At 46.2% G+C, this 19593-nt stretch overlaps 1 protein-coding gene across 2 annotated transcripts in view; it reads right to left on the bottom strand.

Annotated features, from left to right (window-relative positions):
* The window catches only part of robo4 (roundabout, axon guidance receptor, homolog 4 (Drosophila)), a 177077-nt gene that overhangs the window by 66648 nt on the left and 90836 nt on the right, over nucleotides 1-19593 (bottom strand). For both annotated transcript variants that reach the window (XM_038779102.1, XM_038779103.1), the window contains exon 10: nucleotides 2430-2601. In XM_038779102.1, the coding sequence (XP_038635030.1) occupies nucleotides 2430-2601 (172 nt within the window). The remainder of the gene's footprint in view (nucleotides 1-2429; nucleotides 2602-19593) is intronic.

The raw sequence follows: 19593 nt of genomic DNA, 5'->3' as shown, positions 1-19593 counted from the left end.
ACAGTGCCGGCCCGACGCAGCGTGGCGTAGGGCTACAGGGGCCGGCGCGGAACAAAAGAGGACCCCAGCGCGAGAGGCCAGCCCGCCGATCGGTAGGGCCACAGCGGAGCCCTCCCCCCCTCCCCCACCCACCAGGCCGCCACCGGATGCATCCACGCCGAGGTCCCGCCAGGTAAGAGCAGGTGTGAACGGCGCTGCCGTGACTCAGCTTTTTTGTTGTGGCTGCTCAGCCCATCCTGGGCCGAGAACCACTGAGCGGGGGGCCCGTAGAGCGGCCCCCTACCAGCACCACGCCAACCGTGCCGGCGCCAATGGCGCCGATTCTCAGCTCTCCGGTCCCAACGATTGTCCGGCCCGGGCATGGGGTGAGAGAATCCCGTCCCCTATTCAGAGTGGGTTGGGAGGACTTACTGACACTAAAAGTGTGGAGGAACTGGATTAACAGCGGAAATGCAGCTTGTACTATACAAGGGTCTGTGATTTCACCCTCCCTACTCAGAGAAGGAAACTGACTGACACACCTCAACCCGACCTATGCAAGTCACAATGCTGGAGGCTTCTGAGAACCCACAGAACTGGCGGAAATGGGACATAGAATTTGGCGTGATATGAACATATGAATTCGGAGCATGGAAGAGCATATCCTCTACTCAGGATAAGGTACTCAGTCCGGTTGAAAAGGTATCCACAGCACTCTTTATTTTTCAAGAATTCACTTAATACATTTGCACAAAATTAAATCAAAATCTTTTGAGAGTACAGTGAAAAGTCCTTGAGATACAGGAGAGTAAAAGAAAAAGGCTTCAAAATAAAAGTAATTTCAACAAAGGTTTTAAAAGTAATTTACTCCTTACGTCATGTCTAGTCTCAGCTTATACCATTGTTACGAGATTGTTGCAAATTTGTTGAATGTACCCTCACATCGCTTCTCTAGACATATTTGTACAGTACATCTTTTGCAAACATTTATCAGCATCTATAGTCAGTCATGGTCAGGGTTCAATAGTTTTGTCAATTTTTTATAACTTGATCATATTTCTGCAGATTCAGTAATTTTTCAAGAATCATTTTATTTTCCAGTATATTTTATTTGATTCTCCTCAAGGACCCCCAAAATAATTGTTGAATCCAATACCTCCCCCCTTTTAATATTTTAAACTTTTAAAATAAATTAATGAATAAATTAGTAATAATAAAAATAATAGTAAAACAAAAGAAATAAAAGCTAAGGAAAACAAGAAAGAAAAGAGGAAAAAAAAAACATTTGCTGAGACTGGACATAGAACATAGAAATTACAGCACAGAACAGGCCATGATGTAAGGAGGTTGACTGTGGGGCAGAATGCATAAGAACCATGCGGTGTCAGATTAAGGATAATTTCATTTGGTGTAATAATAAAAATCTTTATTAGTGTCACAAGTAGGCTTACATTAACACTGCAATGAAGTTACTGTGAAATGCCCGAGTCACCACATTCCAGCGCCTGTTCGGGTGCACAGAGGGAGAATTCAGAGTGTCCAAATTACCTAACAGCTACTGTTTCGGGACTTGTGGGAGGAAACCGGAGCACCCGGAGGAAACCCACGCAGATGCAGGGAGAACGTGCCGACTCCTTTCAGACAGTGACCCAAGCCTGGCATCAAACCTGGTACCCTGGCACTGTGAAGCAACAGTGCTAACCACTGTGCTATATAATTGATTAATGTCTAATTACTCAATCACCTGTAGATGTGACTGACACTTTCCTGAACAAATCAAGGGAGATCTCAGCTGAGATTTAGAACCAATGAAAGTAAATAAGGGGCTAAACCATAGATAAGAATGTCCTTAAGAATATGATCCATATGACTGATTATTAGAAGAATTTTATCCTTCAGAGATTCTTGAAGCATCCTTGAAAATTACTTATAAAACCTTTGTTGAAATTACTTTTAGTTTGTTGCCTTTTCTGGAACTACTTTTATTTTGAAGCCTTTTGTTTTACTCTCCCATATCTTAACCGTACTCTCAAAAGTTTTTCAATTTAATTTTGTGCAAATGTATTCAGTGGATTCTTGAAAAATAAAGAGCGCTTGGATACGTCTTCAACCGGAGTGAGTACCTTATCCCGAGTTGAGATAAGAGGATCTTACAATGCAGGAGTCAGCCCTTGGCCCTTCGAACCAACTCTACCATTCAGTAGAATCAAGGCAAAATTGATGAAAGTTGCGTGGTCACCGATAACTGCAACTAATTCCATTTTTTATATATTTTTTTAATGGAATTTAAATTCCTCCAGTTACCACAGTGAGATTTGAACACATGCTCCCATTCCTCCAGCTTTAGCCTAGGTTTCGGGATTATTGGCTCAGTGACGTTACCAACACACCACCATGGCTCCATACCCCATGGTCTTTCTTTCCCTCATTTCTGATGTCTCCTTACTGACCTAGATAGATAGACTGTGGTTTGGTGTGTACCCCTACTCCAGCACCATTGATTGCTGCAATCTGTACACGGTATTCAATCCCAGAATTCAGTGCGGGTATCTCCAGCTGGTGCGTGCTCCCATCTACTGTCCAGTTTCTGTGATATTGTGTCTCGTTCACGTAACACCAAACCTGCCATTTGAAAAGGAGACAAAATGTCACTTAAATATGTATTTTGACCCAGAAGAGGGCTAATAATGTGACACTACTAGGCAAATGGTAACTGCATTATCGGGTACTGCGGCCTAAAGTCTATAACTCGTTTGGGGAAGCTGTCTTGTCTGTGCACGGGTTGTTTATGATCCTGTCCACCAGTTTCCCATTATTCTCTGTAAACCCCAACCTCAATTGTTATTTACCTGTGACTAGAAAGTCTAAACATTGCTCCAAGTGCCTGTTTGGAGTGTGTACTTAGGGGCAGCCTCCATTGACATTCAGTAGTTCCTCACTTAAAATCGTCCATGCATTCCTGAAAAGGGCAACTTTAAATGAAGTGGATCATTACAACCATTCCCATTACAACCAATGTAAAAGCTGCAATTAGTTTATGTAGAGTCTTCCTCATCAGAAAAAAGTATTAAAATATTACACCTGGAAATTTATACAACCACAAAGGATGTAATTTTTAAGATTAAATACTTTTAAAAATATAAAGTAAATATGCTTGCTCTTTCTACTCACATCCCATTCGCTGTCTCTTCTATTACCTGACCCTCCCACTCATCAACTCTCCCGCGTGCTGCTTTCCTGCCCTGGTGCGATGAGAGGGGGGAGGCAAACGAGTGGGAGGGTTGAGGAATGGAAGTGAGTGGGGAGCAGGGAAGTGTTGGCAAGCAGGAGAGAGCCAAGGAGTGGAAGACAGTCAAGAAGCTGAGGAATGGGAAGGTCAGGAGCGGGAGAGAGTTGGTGAGCAGGAGGGTCAAGGAGGGAAGCGGCGAGTGGGAGGATTGGGGAACGGAAGAGGGTTGGGGAGCAGGGGAGGGTTGGTGTACAGGAGAAAGTCGGGGAGCGGGAAATAGTGATCCAAAATGGGCACCCATGAGGCGATGTGTTCTATATCATCCCTGGTACAAAACAACGGTAAAGCGGATGCTAAGTGACCATACTGGCCCCATTTTATCTGGAGCGTCAAATCAAAATGACACTAAATGGGACAACTTAAAATGGGGACTTACTGGATACAGAAAAATATCTGGTAATCCAAGACCCCGAAACTTTTCCTCAAGGGAATATCACCAAATGGCAGAGCATTGTCTAATATAGATCAAGCTGCCAACATCCCTTGGCTGGCTGCCATCACCCAACACTCATCCTGGTACTCTCAGTATGCCATGAATAAATTGCATGGTGCACCAAAATATCAAATAACTAAGCTGACCTCATGTGGGGAGGTGGGTTCATTTTGGGCATGGCAGACTACATGCTTTATCATATTACTTATCGCAGTGTGTTCCACGATCATAATAATCACCTTTATTGTCAAAAGTAGGCTTACATTAACACTGCAATGAAGTCACTATGAACAGCCCTTAGTCGCCACATTCCGGTGCCTGTTTGCGTACACTGAGGGAGAATTCAGTATGACCAAATTACCTATCAGCACATCTTTCGGGACTTGTGGGTGGAAACCGGAGCACCCGGAGGAAACCCACGCAGACACGGGGAGAATGTGCCAACTCCACACAGACAGTGACCCAAGCTGGGAATCGAACCTGAGACCCTGGAGCTGTGAAGCAACAGTGCTATCCACTGTGTTACCGTGCTGCTCGTACGGAGAGGACACTGCAACGTACTCAGATGCAGGAATCAGCAGGGTAACATACTTAAAACACGCAAACATCGGATAAGGAGAAAAATTACCATTTTTTAAACAATGTAATATTCATAGTTTTATATGAGCAAAATTTGTGAATATTTGATGTGGACTGTGTTGAAAAGCTGAAATTTGTTTCTTGGTTCATTTTGCTCCTTGTTTTATGGCCTTGGGGCACTTAAGAGGAGTGGACAGGGGGCTGTTCTGGGATTTTGAGGGAAGCGGGTGAGAAAGAGTGGAGAAAAGGGATTAAATCTTCCAAGAAATAATTCCGGGAGGCATGAACTGCTTCTCTCAGCTAGAAACAACTCGCATCTGGTTTAGCTCACAGGGGCTGGTTTAACTCACTAGGGGCTGGTTTAGCTCACTCAGCTAAATCGCTGGCTTTTAAAGCAGACCAAGCAGGCCAGCAGCACGGTTCGATTCCCGTACCAGCCTCCCCGGACAGGCGCCAGAATGTGGCGACTAGGGGCTTTTCACAGTAACTTCATTGAAGCCTACTCGTGACAATAAGCGATTTTCATTTTTCATTTCATCCTACTTCATACAGCATGGTTCAACTAATGAGCCGCCTCCCCGCAGTCTGAATTACAAAGTCACAGCACGTACAATAAAGGGCACTCACCTTCTAAATTTAGAATCTACACTCACTGATTGATTTGTTTATGAAACACAGAATTGAAATCCTGGGGCTCAAGTTATAAATAGAACACAATGGGAGGAATCTTGGGAATTTACACATGTTGGCAACAAAGTTAGCTAATCAAGAATTTTGGCCACAATTTTACAATGGTTGTAAGTACACAGGACGTGGCTAAATTTCTAAAAAGCACCGCTCAAGGATAACTTCCTTTCCCAAACCACGGGCTCGCAGGCCGGCGACAGAGAGACTCTCTGCTCAGCAACTTTGCTGGATGTGGGGCACAAGTTTCAGTTCTGGACATTGAGCCCCTGCCAGGACTAGAAACGTGGCTGGACCGTGTGAGGACACCAGGGCTGGTTTAGCTCAGTGGGATAGACAGCTGGTTTGTAATGCAGAATAAGGCAAGCTGCGCGGGCTCAATTCCCGTACCAGCTTACCCAAACAGGCGCCGGAATGTGGCGACTAGGGGCTTTTGCCCAGTAACTTCACACTTGTGACAATAAAAGATTATTATTATTATTATTATCCTTTCCTCCTCGCTGACCATTCTCCAGGAGGCGAGTTGGGGAAAGGATACGGGCGGGTAGCTGATTAAATTTGCAAAGGGCCTATTAAGGCGAGCTAGGATTTTCCACATCCTCCTGGAGGTGGCGATGACTACCCAACCACAAACCAGGGGACCACAGAGCGCTGGTAGACTTGAGCCAACCGTGCCTGACAGGGGGGCAGCAGTCGACTCAGGTCGTCCTGTAGCGGGGTTCACCTTACCCCCCATCCCAAGACTGGTGGCCCAGCTGCTAGGTAATTTTTTACTTAACTTGTGAAAAGGTTGGAGAGAGGGAGCCATTTTTGAAGTGCCCTCCCCCTCTGATTGGTTTTCCAACTTCAAGAACCCAATTGCTCTGTTAATTGGACGGCGTGCTGTTAATTCGGTGACTGTTCCCCATACAATGAGGGTTTCTGATCAGAAACCCACAGGGAGAATCCAGCTCAGTATCTCCCATTGCACTTCCATGTCGGTGAGCGGAAAATCACAGCGACAACGTTGCCCCTGGGGGAGGGGGCCTTAATTTGTGACTGGAGAGGGGATAATTTTCCAAGTTTGTGCTATTGATGGAGCTGTAACTGCTGATTGTACAGATCGGAATGCCAGGCTCATCTGTGATTCTCTATCCGATTAATGGGCAGACGTGTGCATGCAGGCAACAGGCAAAGGAAATTGTCCTGACGAGGTCCTTCCTTATTGGTGGAATTACTGCACAAGAGTCTAAAGGAAAAGCTGGGATCTACATTTGAAGCACAGATGACTATAAGTTCAGGTTATCTGGGAGATGGTGGGTTTATGCTCTGGGAGGAGACCGTGAGCATTAATTTTGATGGAGACCTAAGAGGTAGGCCCATCTCTCTCTCTCTTGCTGTGACTCTTGTAGTGGATTTGAGTCAGTTTATCCAATGAGTATTTTTTTAAAATTCATTCATGGGGATGGGAGTGTTGTTGGCTGGGCCAGCATTTGTTGCCCATCTCTCATTTCCCTTGAGAAATTCAACATTAAAAACAGTTAGATTATTGGAAGGTTCCAGTCTGTGCTGAGCAAGGAGGTGGTGCTAGAATCGGACTTGGTGCACCCAGAAGAAGTGAAAAGAAAATCAGATGCGGTTCCCGATGACTATTCAGTAACACTCAAACCAATTTGGGACACTGATCTTTTTCACTGGAGATGATGATAGGACTGCATTGCACTTTCAGTATTTTCTATTTACTCAAATATCTCTATCCAGCTTCTTAACATCTGTCATGATAGGGAGATACTAGGAACTTAGAACATAGAACATAGAACAGTACAGCACATATTGTGCCGAGCATTTTCCGAAACCAAGATCAAGCTATCCCACTCCCTGTCATTCTGGTGTGCTCCATGTGCCTATCCAATAACCGCTTGAAAGTTCCTGAAGTGTCCGATTCCACTATCACAGCAGGCAGTCCATTCCACACCCTAACCACTCTCTGAGTAAAGAACCTACCTCGGACATCCCTCCTATATCTCCCACCCTGAACCTTATAGTTATGCCCCCTTGCAACAGCTACATCCACCCAAGGAAATAGTCTCTGAACATCCACTCTATCTATTCCCCTCATCATCTTATAAACCTCTATTAAGTCGCCTCTCATCCTCCTCCGCTCCAAAGGGAAAAGCCCTAGCTCCCTCAACCTTTCCTTATAAGACCTATCCTGCAAACCAGGCAGCATCCTGGTAAATCTCCTTTGCACCCTTTCCAATGCTTCCACATCCTTCCTATAGTGAAGTGACCAGAACTGCACACAATACTCCAAATGTGGTCTCACCAGGGTCATGTACAGTTGCAAGCCCCCTGTCAATAAACGCTAACACACTATAGGCCTTCTTCACGGCTCTATCCACTTGATTGGCAAACTTCAGAGATCTGTGGACATGAACCTTCACGGCTCTATCCACTTGATTGGCAAACTTCAGAGATCTGTGGACATGAACCCCAAGATCTCTCTGTTCCTCCACATTCCTCAGAATCCTGCCGTTGACCCTGTAATCCGCATTCAAATTTTTTCTACCAAAATGAATCACCTCGCACTGATCAGGGTTAAACTCCATCTGCCATTTTTCAGCCCAGTTCTGCATCCTATCAATGTATCTTTGCAGCCTACAACAGCCCTCCACCTCATCCACTACTCCACCAATCTTGGTGTCATCAGCAAATTTACTGACCCACTCTTCAGCCCCCTCCTCCAAGTCATTGATAAAAATCACAAATAGCAGAGGACACAGTACTGATCTCTGTAGTAGACCACTGGCAACTGGACTCTGTGTTGTTCCTCGTGTCTTAATAAAGCTCGTAGTCTCAAATGTGGAGAAGATGCTTTATTGTGAATTTGTTCTCTCTTCAGAGCTTTACCTACGGCTACCTCAAGTGCTACTAGCTGGTGTGTCTGTGCCCTGCTACGAGTTCTGCCTTCTGTGAAGTGTGTCCTCACTTCCTGTCCCGGTCTATTTATATGGCTCTCCCGTGCTCCCTCTAGTGTTTGCTCAGTTGTATTGCATCTAGTTAACTTGTGATCACCACATCCCCCTTTTTCTCTTTACATATTTTCTGTACATCGTTAAAGAAAATTGTACATCCTGTCCCGGTGTATTTATAGCTCTCCCTCTAGTGTTTGCTCAATTGTATTGTATCTAGTCAATCTACGATCACCACATCCCCCTTTTTCTCTTTACATATTTTCTGTACATCGTTAAAGAAAATTATACAAAACAGTTACTTACGATATGCGTATCTATACAAGTGATGGTGCTATTGCATATTTTTTTTTTACAAAGCCAATGTATTTATGAGTCCAATCTTAATAAAACATTTATGAGTCCAAACTTGATGAATTTGTTCATTTTTTTTTTCTTTTTGTTGTTGATGACGTGGTGATATTGATATTGCAGCTCCGTTGTGAATGTTGTTGGTGTTCCTTGTTATTTTAAGTACCCAATGCGTCATCCCGAGGTGTTTGCATGGTCACATCACTGATGTTGACTGGCATGGACTTTTTTCTGTGCTTGTGGTATTGATTTATTATCTCATCCGCCTTGGATGCTGGTGTGCTTGCTTGTTCTGGAGCAGATGTGAGTTTGTGCGATTCGTCGTCATCCCATGACATGTTTGTAGTCTTGTCATCGTTTTGCAGTGTGCTGTGGCATTGTCCTTCATGTGCCGAGTAGTACCATTGTGTACAAGTCGTTGTTTCATTGCTGTTGTTTCTGTCGTTCCTGTCTTTGTTGTTTTCGTTGCCGTACTTGTTGCTGTTTTTGTTGTTTCTGTCTTTGGTGTTGTCGCCATCGTTGTTCCTGACTTTGTTGTTTTCGTTGCCGTTCTTGTTGCTGTTCTTGTCGTTTCTGTCTTTGGTGTTGTTGCTATCTTTGTTCCTGACTTTGTTGTTTTCGTTGCCGTTCTTGTTGTTTCTGTCTCTGTCGTTGTCGCTATCTTTGTGCCTGACTTTGTTGTTTGTCTTGTCGCGCTTCATGTTGCTTTTGTTCTTGCTGTTGTGCCTGACTTTGTTGTTTGTCTTGTCACGCTTCATGTTGCTTTTGTTCTTGCTGTTGTTGTTCTCGTTTCTGCTGTGCTTCTTGCTATTGTTGTTGGTCTTGTCGCGCTTCATGTTGCTTTTGTTCTTGCTGTTGTTGTTCTCGTTTCTGCTGTGCTTCTTTTGACTTTTGTTTTTCTTGTTATACTCTATGAGTGTCCCGTGTGGATAATTTGAGTCATTGAACATTTCGTCTCGAGAATGGTGAGAATGATCTGATGTTGCATCGGTGCTGGTGACATCAATCATGTGTGGAGGATTTGATTCCTCATCTTTGCTTTCTTGGTGCTCCTCTTCTGGAGTCAACTTCTTCTCGATTTCATTTGACGCGGTGTCTCTGGATTCTTGGCGCTCCTCTTCTGGAGTCAAAAACTTCATGATTACAATTGACGTGGTCTCTCTGGACTCTTGGTGCTCCTCTTCTGGAGTTAAAATCTTCATGATTTCTGTTGATGTTGTCTCACTGGACTCCAGGTGCTCCTCTTCTGGAGTCAAAATCTGCATGGTTTCTGTTGGCATGGTCTCACTGGTCTGTTGGGTGGCCCGACTCTGTGCTTCTGTACAGACAAGCTGAGAACTGTCAGTCTCGCTGTGATCCTGTACGTCGAGTGTGATCACCTTGTCACTGTTTTCGCATGCAGTGGGTAGAGGTACATTGTCTTCTTCCTGTTCATGTGAGCTTGGTAGACTTTCATAGTCTGCTTGTGGTTGCTCAGATACAGCGGGTTTACCTTCATGGTCTTGTTCATGCATGGTGTTCGCCAGGGAGTGTTTGCTTGCATCCCTGTTGGAGTCTTTCATCACTCGCACTGTGGAGCCTGTCATCGCTCGCTCTGTGGAGTCTTTCTGTGCTCCTTGTGTGGCGTCGTCTTCGTCTTGGGTATTGCTGTCATCCAATGTATCGACGAGCTGCCATGGTATCATGGTGTTGGATTCATCTACCACGAGTAGATTCATGTTGAGCTTTGCAACGGTGTCGCTGATGCTGTGATCAGCATAAATAACTCAGCCATCTCTGAGTAGTATTCTTTGAAACCCAAATCATCTTGGTTGGCTTCTTCTACCACGAGTTGGTTCGTGTTGAACTTTGCGACCGTGTCGCTGATGCTGTGATTAGCATATCCGACTGACTCAGCTATGTCTGAGTAGTATTCTTCGAAAACCAAATCATCTTGGTTGGATTCTTCTACCACGAGTTGATTCGTGTTGAACTTTGCGACCGTGTCGCTGATGCTGTTATAAGCATATCCGACTGACTCAGCCATGTCTGAGAGGTAATCTTCGAAAAACAAATCATCTTTTGTTGTTTCGGAATTCTTTTTGTTCTCTTCACTTTGGGTGGTGCAGACTGCTTTTTCCAGGGTGTTGTGCGAGTTATTTTTAACTGCTGGTTTAAGTTCAGGCGTTTTTCTGTGTTCTGAGGCAAGAAAATTTGCTTTTACCACTTTAAGTGTCTTGTTTTCAATTTTCGGGCATTTCCCTTTTAAGTAGGATGCTCAGACGTCATGACGTCACGCGTAGGAATGAATTGCGCACGCGCAAATCGGCCTTCCTCCTTCACTGTGCGGTTTTGTGTCCATTGCGCATGCGCATAACGATCGGCAACGCAACCTTTTTTTAACTGCGCATGCGCGGCTTCCGGTTCCGGCGCATGCGCAGACGCAATTTGGAGTTCTTTGCTTGCCCGAGACTGCAAAATGTGCTCCGACGCCATTTTTTCGCGGATTTCAGCGTTTTTTCTTTCTAAAAGTTGTAAGTTACCTTTTCTTTCCGATCTGGACTGGATTTCAGTGTGTTGGCTTTGTGAAAAATTCATGTTATTTCTTCTTTTTGATCTGTACCTTTCATTTGCGATTTCTTGTTCTTTTCGTGATTTTTTAAGTTTTGCATCACTCAGCCTCTCTGCAGTTTGGCCTCTGAGCATGCCTTGCTGTTCAAATTCCTTACAGTACTCTTCAAATTTGTTTAGTATCGTTTGTAAGCTGTTTCTGTCTTCACTTTTTGAGTATTTAAATCCATTATAAACTTTCCTATTTTCATGCCCTGCGATGAGAATTGCTATTTTAATTTTGTCTGAGGCTGCTGCTACATCATTAGCTATGAGATAAAAATCGAACATTTGTTTAAACCTTTTCCAGACATTTCTTACATTGCCAGTCATGTCCAGCTGAGGTGGGTATCCATGCCACATCCTCGAATTAGCGATGTCTTCCCAAGTCAAATGTCCAGTAAGAGATTTTCATGCCATTTTGTTCTTTCTGTATCTGCAGCTGAGTTGTCCTGTAGTAAGCGTCTGAAGCCACTGCTGGTACCATGTGTTGTTCCTCGTGTCTTAATAAAGCTCGTAGTCTCAAATGTGGAGGAGATGCTTTATTGTGAATTTGTTCTCTCTTCAGAGCTTTACCTACGGCTACCTCAAGTGCTACTAGCTGGTGTGTCTGTGCCCTGCTACGAGTTCTGCCTTCTGTGAAGTGTGCCCTCACTTCCTGCCCGGTCTATTTATATGGCTCTCCCATGCTCCCTCTAGTGTTTGCTCAGTTGTATTGCATCTAGTTAACTTGTGATCACCACAGACTCCAGTCTGAAAATTTTCCATCCACCACCACCCTCTGTCTTCTATGTGATAGCCAGTTACTTATCCAATTGGCCAAATTTCCCTCTATCCCACACCTCCTTACTTTCTTAATAAGGTGGAGATGCCGGCGTTGGACGGGGTGAGCACAGTAAGAAGTCTTACAACACCAGATTAAAGTCCAACATGTTTGTTTCAAACACTAGCTTTCGGAGCACTGTTCCTTCCTCAGGTGAATGAAGAGATATGTTCCAGAAACATATATATAGACAAATTCAAAGATGCCAGACAATGCTTAGAATGCGAGCATTTGTGGGTAATTAAATCTTTACAGATCCAAAGATAGGGGTAACCCCACGTTAAAGAGGTGTGAATTGTCTCTAGCCAGGACAGTTGGTAGGATTTTGCAAGCCCAGGCCAGATGGTGGGGGATGAATGTAATGCAACATGAATCCCAGGTCCCAGTTGAGGCCGCACTCATGTGTGCGGAACTTGGCTATAAGTTTCTGCTCAGCGATTCTGCATTGTTGCCTGCCCTGAAGGCCGCCTTGGAGAACACTTACACGGAGATCAGAGGCTGAATGCCCTTGACGGCTGAAGTGTTCCCCGACTGGAAGGGAACATTCCTGCCTGGTGATTGTCACGCAATGTCCGTGCATTCGTTGTCGCAGCGTCTGCATGGTCTCGCCAATGTACCACGTTTCGGGACATCCTTTCCTGCAGCGTATGAGGTAGACAACGTTGGCCGAGTCGCACGAGTATGTACCGCATACCTGGTGGGTGGTGTTCCCACGTGTAATGGTGGTACCCATGTCGATGATCTGGCACGTCTTGCAGAGATTGCCATGGCATGGTTGTGTGGTGTTGTGGTCGCTGTTCTGAAGGCTGGGTAGTTTGCTGCAAACAATGGTTTGTTTGAGGTTGCGCAGTTGTTTGAAGGCAAGTAGTGGGGATGTGGGGATGACCTTGGCAAGATGTTCATCTTCATCGATGACGTATTGAAGGCTGCGAAGAAGATGTCGTAGTTTCTCCGCTCCGGGAAAGTACTGGACGATTAAGGGTGTTCTGTCAGTTGTGTCCCGTGTTTGTCTTCTGAGGAGGTTAGTGTGGTTTTTTGCTGTGGCGCGTTGGAACTGTCGATCGATGAGTCGAGCGCCATATCCCGTTCATACGAGGGCATCCTTCAGCGTCTGTTACGCTCCTCCTCGTCTGAGCAGATCCTGTGTATACGGAGGGCTTGTCCACAGGGGATGGCTTCTTTAATGTGTTTAGGGTGGAAGCTGGAGAAGTGGAGCATCGTGAGGTTTTCCGTGGGCTTGCGGTAAAGCGAAGTGCTGAGGTGACCGTCCTTGATGGAGACGAGTGTGTCCAAGAATGCAACTGATTTTGGAGAGTAGTCCATGGTGAGTCTGATGGTGGGATGGAACTCATTGATGTCATCGTGTAGTCGTTTCAGTGATTCTTCGCCGTGGATCCAAAGGAACAAAATGTCATTGATGTATCTGGTGTCTAACGTCGGTTGAAGGTCCTGTGTGGTGAGGACGTCTTGTTCAAACTTGTGCATGAAGATGTTGGCATATTGAGGTACGTGTTTGGACCCCATGGCTGTTCCGTGCGTCTGGATGAAGAACTTGTTGTCAAAGGTGAAGACGTTGTGATCCTGAATGAAGCGGATGAGTTGCAGAATTACATCTGGAGATTGGCAGTTGTCGGTGTTGAGGAGTGAGGCTGTTGCAGCAATGCCGTCGTCATGGGGGATGCTGGTGTAGAGTGCCGAAACGTCCATTGTGAAGAGGAATGTTCCTGGTTCAACTGGTCCATGGGTGCTGAGTTTCTGAAGGAAGCCCGTCGTGTCGCGACAGAAGCTGGGCGTACCTTGTACGATGGGTTTCAAGATGCCTTCGATATAGCCAGAGAGGTTCTCACAGTGTCCCATTGCCTGAAACGATAGCCATGATGTGGAGATGCCGGCGTTGGACTGGGGTGAGCACAGTAAGAAGTCTTACAACACCAGGTTAAAGTCCAACAGGTTTGTTTCAAACACGAGCTTTCAGAGCACAGCTCCTTCCTCAGGTGAAATTTCACCTGAGGAAGGAGCTGTGCTCCGAAAGCTCGTGTTTGAAACAAACCTGTTGGACTTTAACCTGGTGTTGTAAGACTTCTTACTGAAACGATAGGGCGGCCTGGTGTTTTGGCCTTGTGTATTTCCGGGAGGCAGTAGAGATCTCCAATGCGGGGAATGGGATGGGACGTGGGATGAGAGCACGCAAGGTGCTCTGAAGGTCTGGATCTAAGGTCTTGATCAGTCTGTTGAGTTGGCGGATGTGTTCTTTGGTCGGATCTGCGGGTAACTGTCTGTAATGTTCCTGGTTGTTGAGTTGTCGGTATACTTCTTTGCAGTAGTCCGTTCTGTTCAGTATGACGGTGGCCCTTCCTTTGTCTGCTGGTTTGATGACGATGTTGCGGTTGGTCTTGAGAGCGGGGATGGCGTTGCATTTCCTCCCTGCCTGACAGGGGCATACCTATCAAGGACACGCAGTATTTGTTCCTTGAACAAGCTCCACTTTTCATTTGTGCCTTTCCCTGACAGTTTCTGTTCTCATCTTATGCTCCCTAATTCTAGCCTAATCGCATCCAATGTGCCCCCCCCCCCCCCCCCCCCCCCCCCCCCCCCCCCTCTTGTCGGCCTACCCACATATTGTGTCAGGAAACCCTTCTGCACACACTGTACAAAAACTGCCCCATCCAAACTGTTCGACCTATAGAGGTTCCAATCAATATTTGGAAAGTTAAAGTCACCCATGAGAACTAACCTGAGACTTCCAAACTTATCCATAATCTGTTTTGCAATTTCTTCCTCCACATCTCTATTACTATTTGGGGGCCTATAGGAAACTCCTAACAACGTGACCGCTCCTTTCCTATTTCTAACTTCGGCCCATATTACCTCAGTAGGAAGATCCCCTTCGAACTGCCTTTCTGCAGCCATTAAACTATCCTTGATTAACAATGATACTCCTCCACCTCTTTTACCACCTTCCCTACTCTTACTGAAACATCTATACCCCGGAACTTCCAACAACCATTCCTGTCCCTGTTCTGAACTTGGGTCCAGAAATGGGGTCCAATATATGGCAGGCAATTTAGGGGTTAAACTGACTGAGGGAAAAGACTGCTGGCAGCAGAGTCCGAGAGATATGCCCACAGCATGAATTACCTTGTCCCATTCAGACGTAATCTTGGTAGTGGGAGTACATAGGATGCCCTGGTTCAGTCAGGATGATCCACTCAAGATCCATTATCTTCAGGGCAACCTTGCTGACCAGATATTAGTCCATCACAGAGTCTGTGGAAGGGTAGTTGCATATGAATGGCATAGCTCTGTTCTTTTGTAGAAAGGGGAGTGGGAAATGAGACAGCCAAGATAACGATATGGATTCAAGCCTGGCCACCTCAGGAGTGAACCTTTGTTTGAAGGGGTGGGCGGAGCTTCGAGAGCGAGAGAAAGAATGCTGACCTGAACAGTTATAGGCAGAAGGCTGTGGAATTGGATCAGTGAGATCATGAAAGTTGTCACTGGGGCAGGCTTTGGCAAAGGGTTCTGAACAACTGTTCCTAACAGAAGAAAAAATGCTTTATCAATGCAAGTATTGCCTTTGTCTATTTGTGTGAGTGGAACATGTTTGTGTAAAATATTGTTTCATGGGAACTAGTGCGTTAAGGTTAGGAAACTGCATATAATCAGTTGGTGTTAGAGCTGAAGTAAAAGTTTAAATATTGTTTTCTTTTCTTTTGTTTAAATGAAGTTTGTTTATAAAATAACCAAGCCCTATTTCTTATATTATCACTCCTGGAATGAATCGATCTTTCCACACCGCATTAAAACTTTAAAAAGTTATGGCATCTGGTCCCGTATGTTAGCCACTGTTGAGAGCTGACCAGACATCGATAACACATATTATATATATATATAGATATATATTTGATTTTTCCAATTAAGGGGCAATTTAGCATGGCCAGTCCACTTACCCTGCACATCTTTGGGTTGTGGGTGTGAGACACACACATACAAGGGGAGAATGTACACATTCCACATGGACGTGACACAGGGCCGGGTCAAACCCTGGTCCTTGGCGCAGTGATGCAACAGTGCTGACCACTGTGCCACCATGTTGCCCTGATAACAGATTATGTAGTAATTGTACTTTTTTAAATGTGTACTGCATCAATCCTCCCCCACACCCCACTCCAAACCCTAATGAGTTCTGGAAATGTTGATCAAAAATTCAGTCATTGAAATATCTGCATATTAAGCAAGAGGGCATATTGCCAGCAATCATCTGGCATGGAACCAGTCAGGGATTGGCAGACACTTGTTATGGAAGGCAGGTCTGTTCATTGTTGATCACTATTTCACACTGCTGCAGTCAAGATTCATGTCAATGGGTTCTATTCTCCTTCATTGCTTCACAAGATCTTGGGATGGGGGACAAATACATCCCCTTTTCTTCCTACCTTTTAAAACACAAGCTTGATTTCACAAATTTCTCATTAATCACATTAATGCACTTTCTTCATTCTGCTTTTCAGCCCCGGGGTGATTCTGAAAGATGGGCCTTAACTCTTGAATTCTATTATTGGCCCATATAATTACGGGTTTTCTTTTTCACTTTGGTTTCCTGGAATGTTGTTTTCCAAGGACACCTGCCAACTTCAAATGAGGTTGGTAAAAAGGCATCAACCAAGCTGCTCATACAGCACTGATAGCATTACTACAGATACTTAGCGGGGTTTACATGAGGTGGCAAATATTCAGCATTGTGTAGCGTTCAAGTTCTAAGCTGATGCTGTTTCAGTGCTTGGGACCATATGGGAATCTTCCACAAGCAACTTATGCTTCACAGATTACATAGCTTACTGGTAATGTGAGATAGATTTTGTATATGATGCACATTGTTTGGGATATGCTCGAAGGACCAGTGTGCCACTGTCCTGATTATGTGTTGGACTATATACCGCTTTGAAACAGGCTTGTTCCTGATAATAAAAGCAAAATGCTGCAGATGCTGGAAATCCGAACTAAAAAACAGAAAATACCAGATAAACTCAGCAGGTCTGGCAGCACCTGTGGATGGAAACAGAGTTAACGTTTCGAGTCCATACGACTATTTTACAGGCTTGCTCTTGATGTGCCTTTGAACCAAAACAACATCAATGAGTCAAGGTCCATTATGCAACTCTCCAAAGAAGGGCAGAAAAAAGCAGGTCGTCTCCACAAAATGTTGGGTAGGATCAGGAACTACTGAAGTAGAATGGAGCTCAAGATGTCGAGATCGGCTGAGGAAGCCGGAAAACCAAAATTTGTGCTGGTGTGGGAAAAATGGCTGGACATATCAGACCGGATTTTTGCTCGTGTCAGGACATTTCCAGGAAACAGGACCTTCTTGAGTCTGGCAGTGGGAAATCCCACTGAGCGGGCGGCACGGTTTCAGTGGTCAGCAGTACCCAGGGCCACATCTGGTCAGCTGCAGCCAAGCATTAGTGTCATTATGGCACAGAAATGGACTTGCACCCCTCACAACCACGTAAGGCACAAAATGATAACAGAGCCTGGAAGAGGCTCTTAATTGCTCATTTAAGTGGATCAATAGGATTGGGGGTGGGAGGGAAAGATGGCACAGCGGTGGGACAGTGGCAAGAATGCCAACCCTACCAGGCTATTTTACGACCACTCCCCATCTCACTGCTCATCCCCAGGGGCCAGTAAAACCCAGTTGCTGCATTACCATCACCCCATAACCATTCCCCAAAATTGGAACAACCTCTGCCTTTCTTAATCTGCAAGGTGAAACAATCAACTTTAGATCAGTCCACATTATGCCAACTTGAAGTGGCCATTTCCTATTGCAGCAATGCCAACTCTAACAGGCCTGCTGCCATTTCACATTCAACTTAACTTTGATTGGTAGCAGACTGCCATCTGCATTTGGAAGGAAATCTTGCCTTGGAGAGCTGCTCGCGAAACAGATTGAGGCAAGCAGCAGCGGATGCCCTGGGGGGTTGCGGGGATTGTTGGGAGGGAGGTGGGTGAGTGTTTTATTGGAGGATAGGCCAGGGTGGGGAGCAGGGAGGTCCAGAGGTCTCTGGTGAATGTTCAGTGCCATCATTCAGAAGGGAGCTTCTTATTGATGTACGCTACCCTCCCTTTCCGCCTAAGATCGAGGTCAGTGATTTGTTTCTATTTCCCATCCCCAACTATCCAGTGCCTGCCAACCTGAAAATTGAGGCTGGGCTGGAAAAGGCCCTTACACGGCCTTTATATGGGCAAGAGCGGGGCTTCCTGTCTGAGGCCCCGCGGTAAAGTCATGACCAAGTCTGGGTGGGCAGGATCCTGGATGGAATCCGGAATCCAGACCGTGCAATTTCATGCCCTCTGCTCTACCTCAAATCCCGCCAGAGTGGAGGGAGAGGGGTATTCGGGCCAGGACCTTTTCTCAGAGGCTCAAGATTAAATTTCACATGGCACTTTAAAAAATATATATTTCATGGAATATGGGGCGAAATTCTCCCCTACCTGGTGGTGCGGGGGGTCCCGGCGTAGCGGAGTGGCGCCAACCACTCCGGCATCGGGCCTCCCCAAAGGTGCGGAATTCGCCGCACCTTTAGGGGCTAGGCCTGCGCTGGAGTGGCTCCCGCTCCGCCGACTGGCACCAACAGCCTTTGGTGCTACACCGACCGGCATCAGGGCTGGCCAAAAGGCCTTCGCCGTTCGGCGTGAGTCCGCGCATGCGCCGGAGCGTCAGCGGCCGCTGACGTCACCACCGGCGCATGCGCGGTGGAGGGGGGTCTCTTCCGCTTCCGTCATGGTGGAGGCGGCGGAAGAAAAAGAGTGCTCCCACGGCACAGGCCCGCGCCCCCCCCCCCCCCCCCCCCCTCCCCGATCGGTGAGCCCCGATCGCGGGCCAGGCCACGTGGGGGCACCCCCCGGGGTCCGATCGCTCCGTGCCCCCCCCCCAGGGCCCCCGGGGCCCGCTCACGCCGCCTGCTCCCGCCGGCACAGAGGTGGTTTAAACCACGTCAGCGGGAGAGGTCTGACAGCGGCGGGACTTCGGCCCATCGCGGGCCGGAGAATCGCCGCGGTGGGGCCCGCCGACCGGCGGGGCGCGATTCCCACCCGCGCCGATTCCCGAGTGGCGGAGAATTCCGGCCACGGCGGGGGCGGGATTTACACCGGCCCAGGCGATTTCCTGACCCTGCGGGGGGTCGGAGAATTCCTGCCAAAGGTCTTCACAGGCAGGACCAGCATTTACTTCATATCCCATAATTGCCCTTGAGAAGTAGATGGCGAGCTACCTTCTTGAACAAAGCTAAGAGGCATGTTCAGTAATTTTTTGAGTTAGTCCAAGCTAGATAAGGACACAGAAGGGTTTTATAACAACCTGGTAACTTTGTGGTTACAAAAATTATCTCCTTACTTAAAGATGGATTGACTTGCTTTGGAAGCAGTTTGGAGGAGGTTCACTCGGCTGATTCCTGGGATGAAGATGTTTCGAGCAAAGGTTGTGATCTTACTCATTGGAGTTTAAAAGAACGAGGGGTGATCCTATTGAAACATGAAGCTGCTAGACAGGATAGATGCTGAAAGGATGCTTTCTCTTATTGGGGAATCTAGAGCTAGTGGCACATTTAAATATTAGGGGCTTCCCATGTCGGATGAAGATAAGGAGAATTTCTTCTCTCAGAGAATCAAATAATCTTTGGAATTCTCTTCCATAGAGAACAGTGGAGCCTGGGCCACAGAATATACTCCAGGCTGAGTTAGACAGATTTTTGATTGTCAAATCAGTAAAGGGTTCATGGGATAATGGGCAATGGGTGGAGTTGAGGCCACAATTAGGTCAGACATTACCTTATTGAATAGCTCGACTGGCCAGATGGCCTACTCTTATTTTTAACGATCAGTAGTGATACTAGCTTTTGTCAAATTTGAGGGC

This window comes from Scyliorhinus canicula, chromosome 19 (genome assembly GCF_902713615.1).
Source record: "Scyliorhinus canicula chromosome 19, sScyCan1.1, whole genome shotgun sequence".
NCBI lineage: Eukaryota > Metazoa > Chordata > Chondrichthyes > Carcharhiniformes > Scyliorhinidae > Scyliorhinus > Scyliorhinus canicula.
The sequence above is the reverse complement of the archived record's forward strand: the minus strand, read 5'-3'. Positions and strand labels throughout refer to the sequence as shown.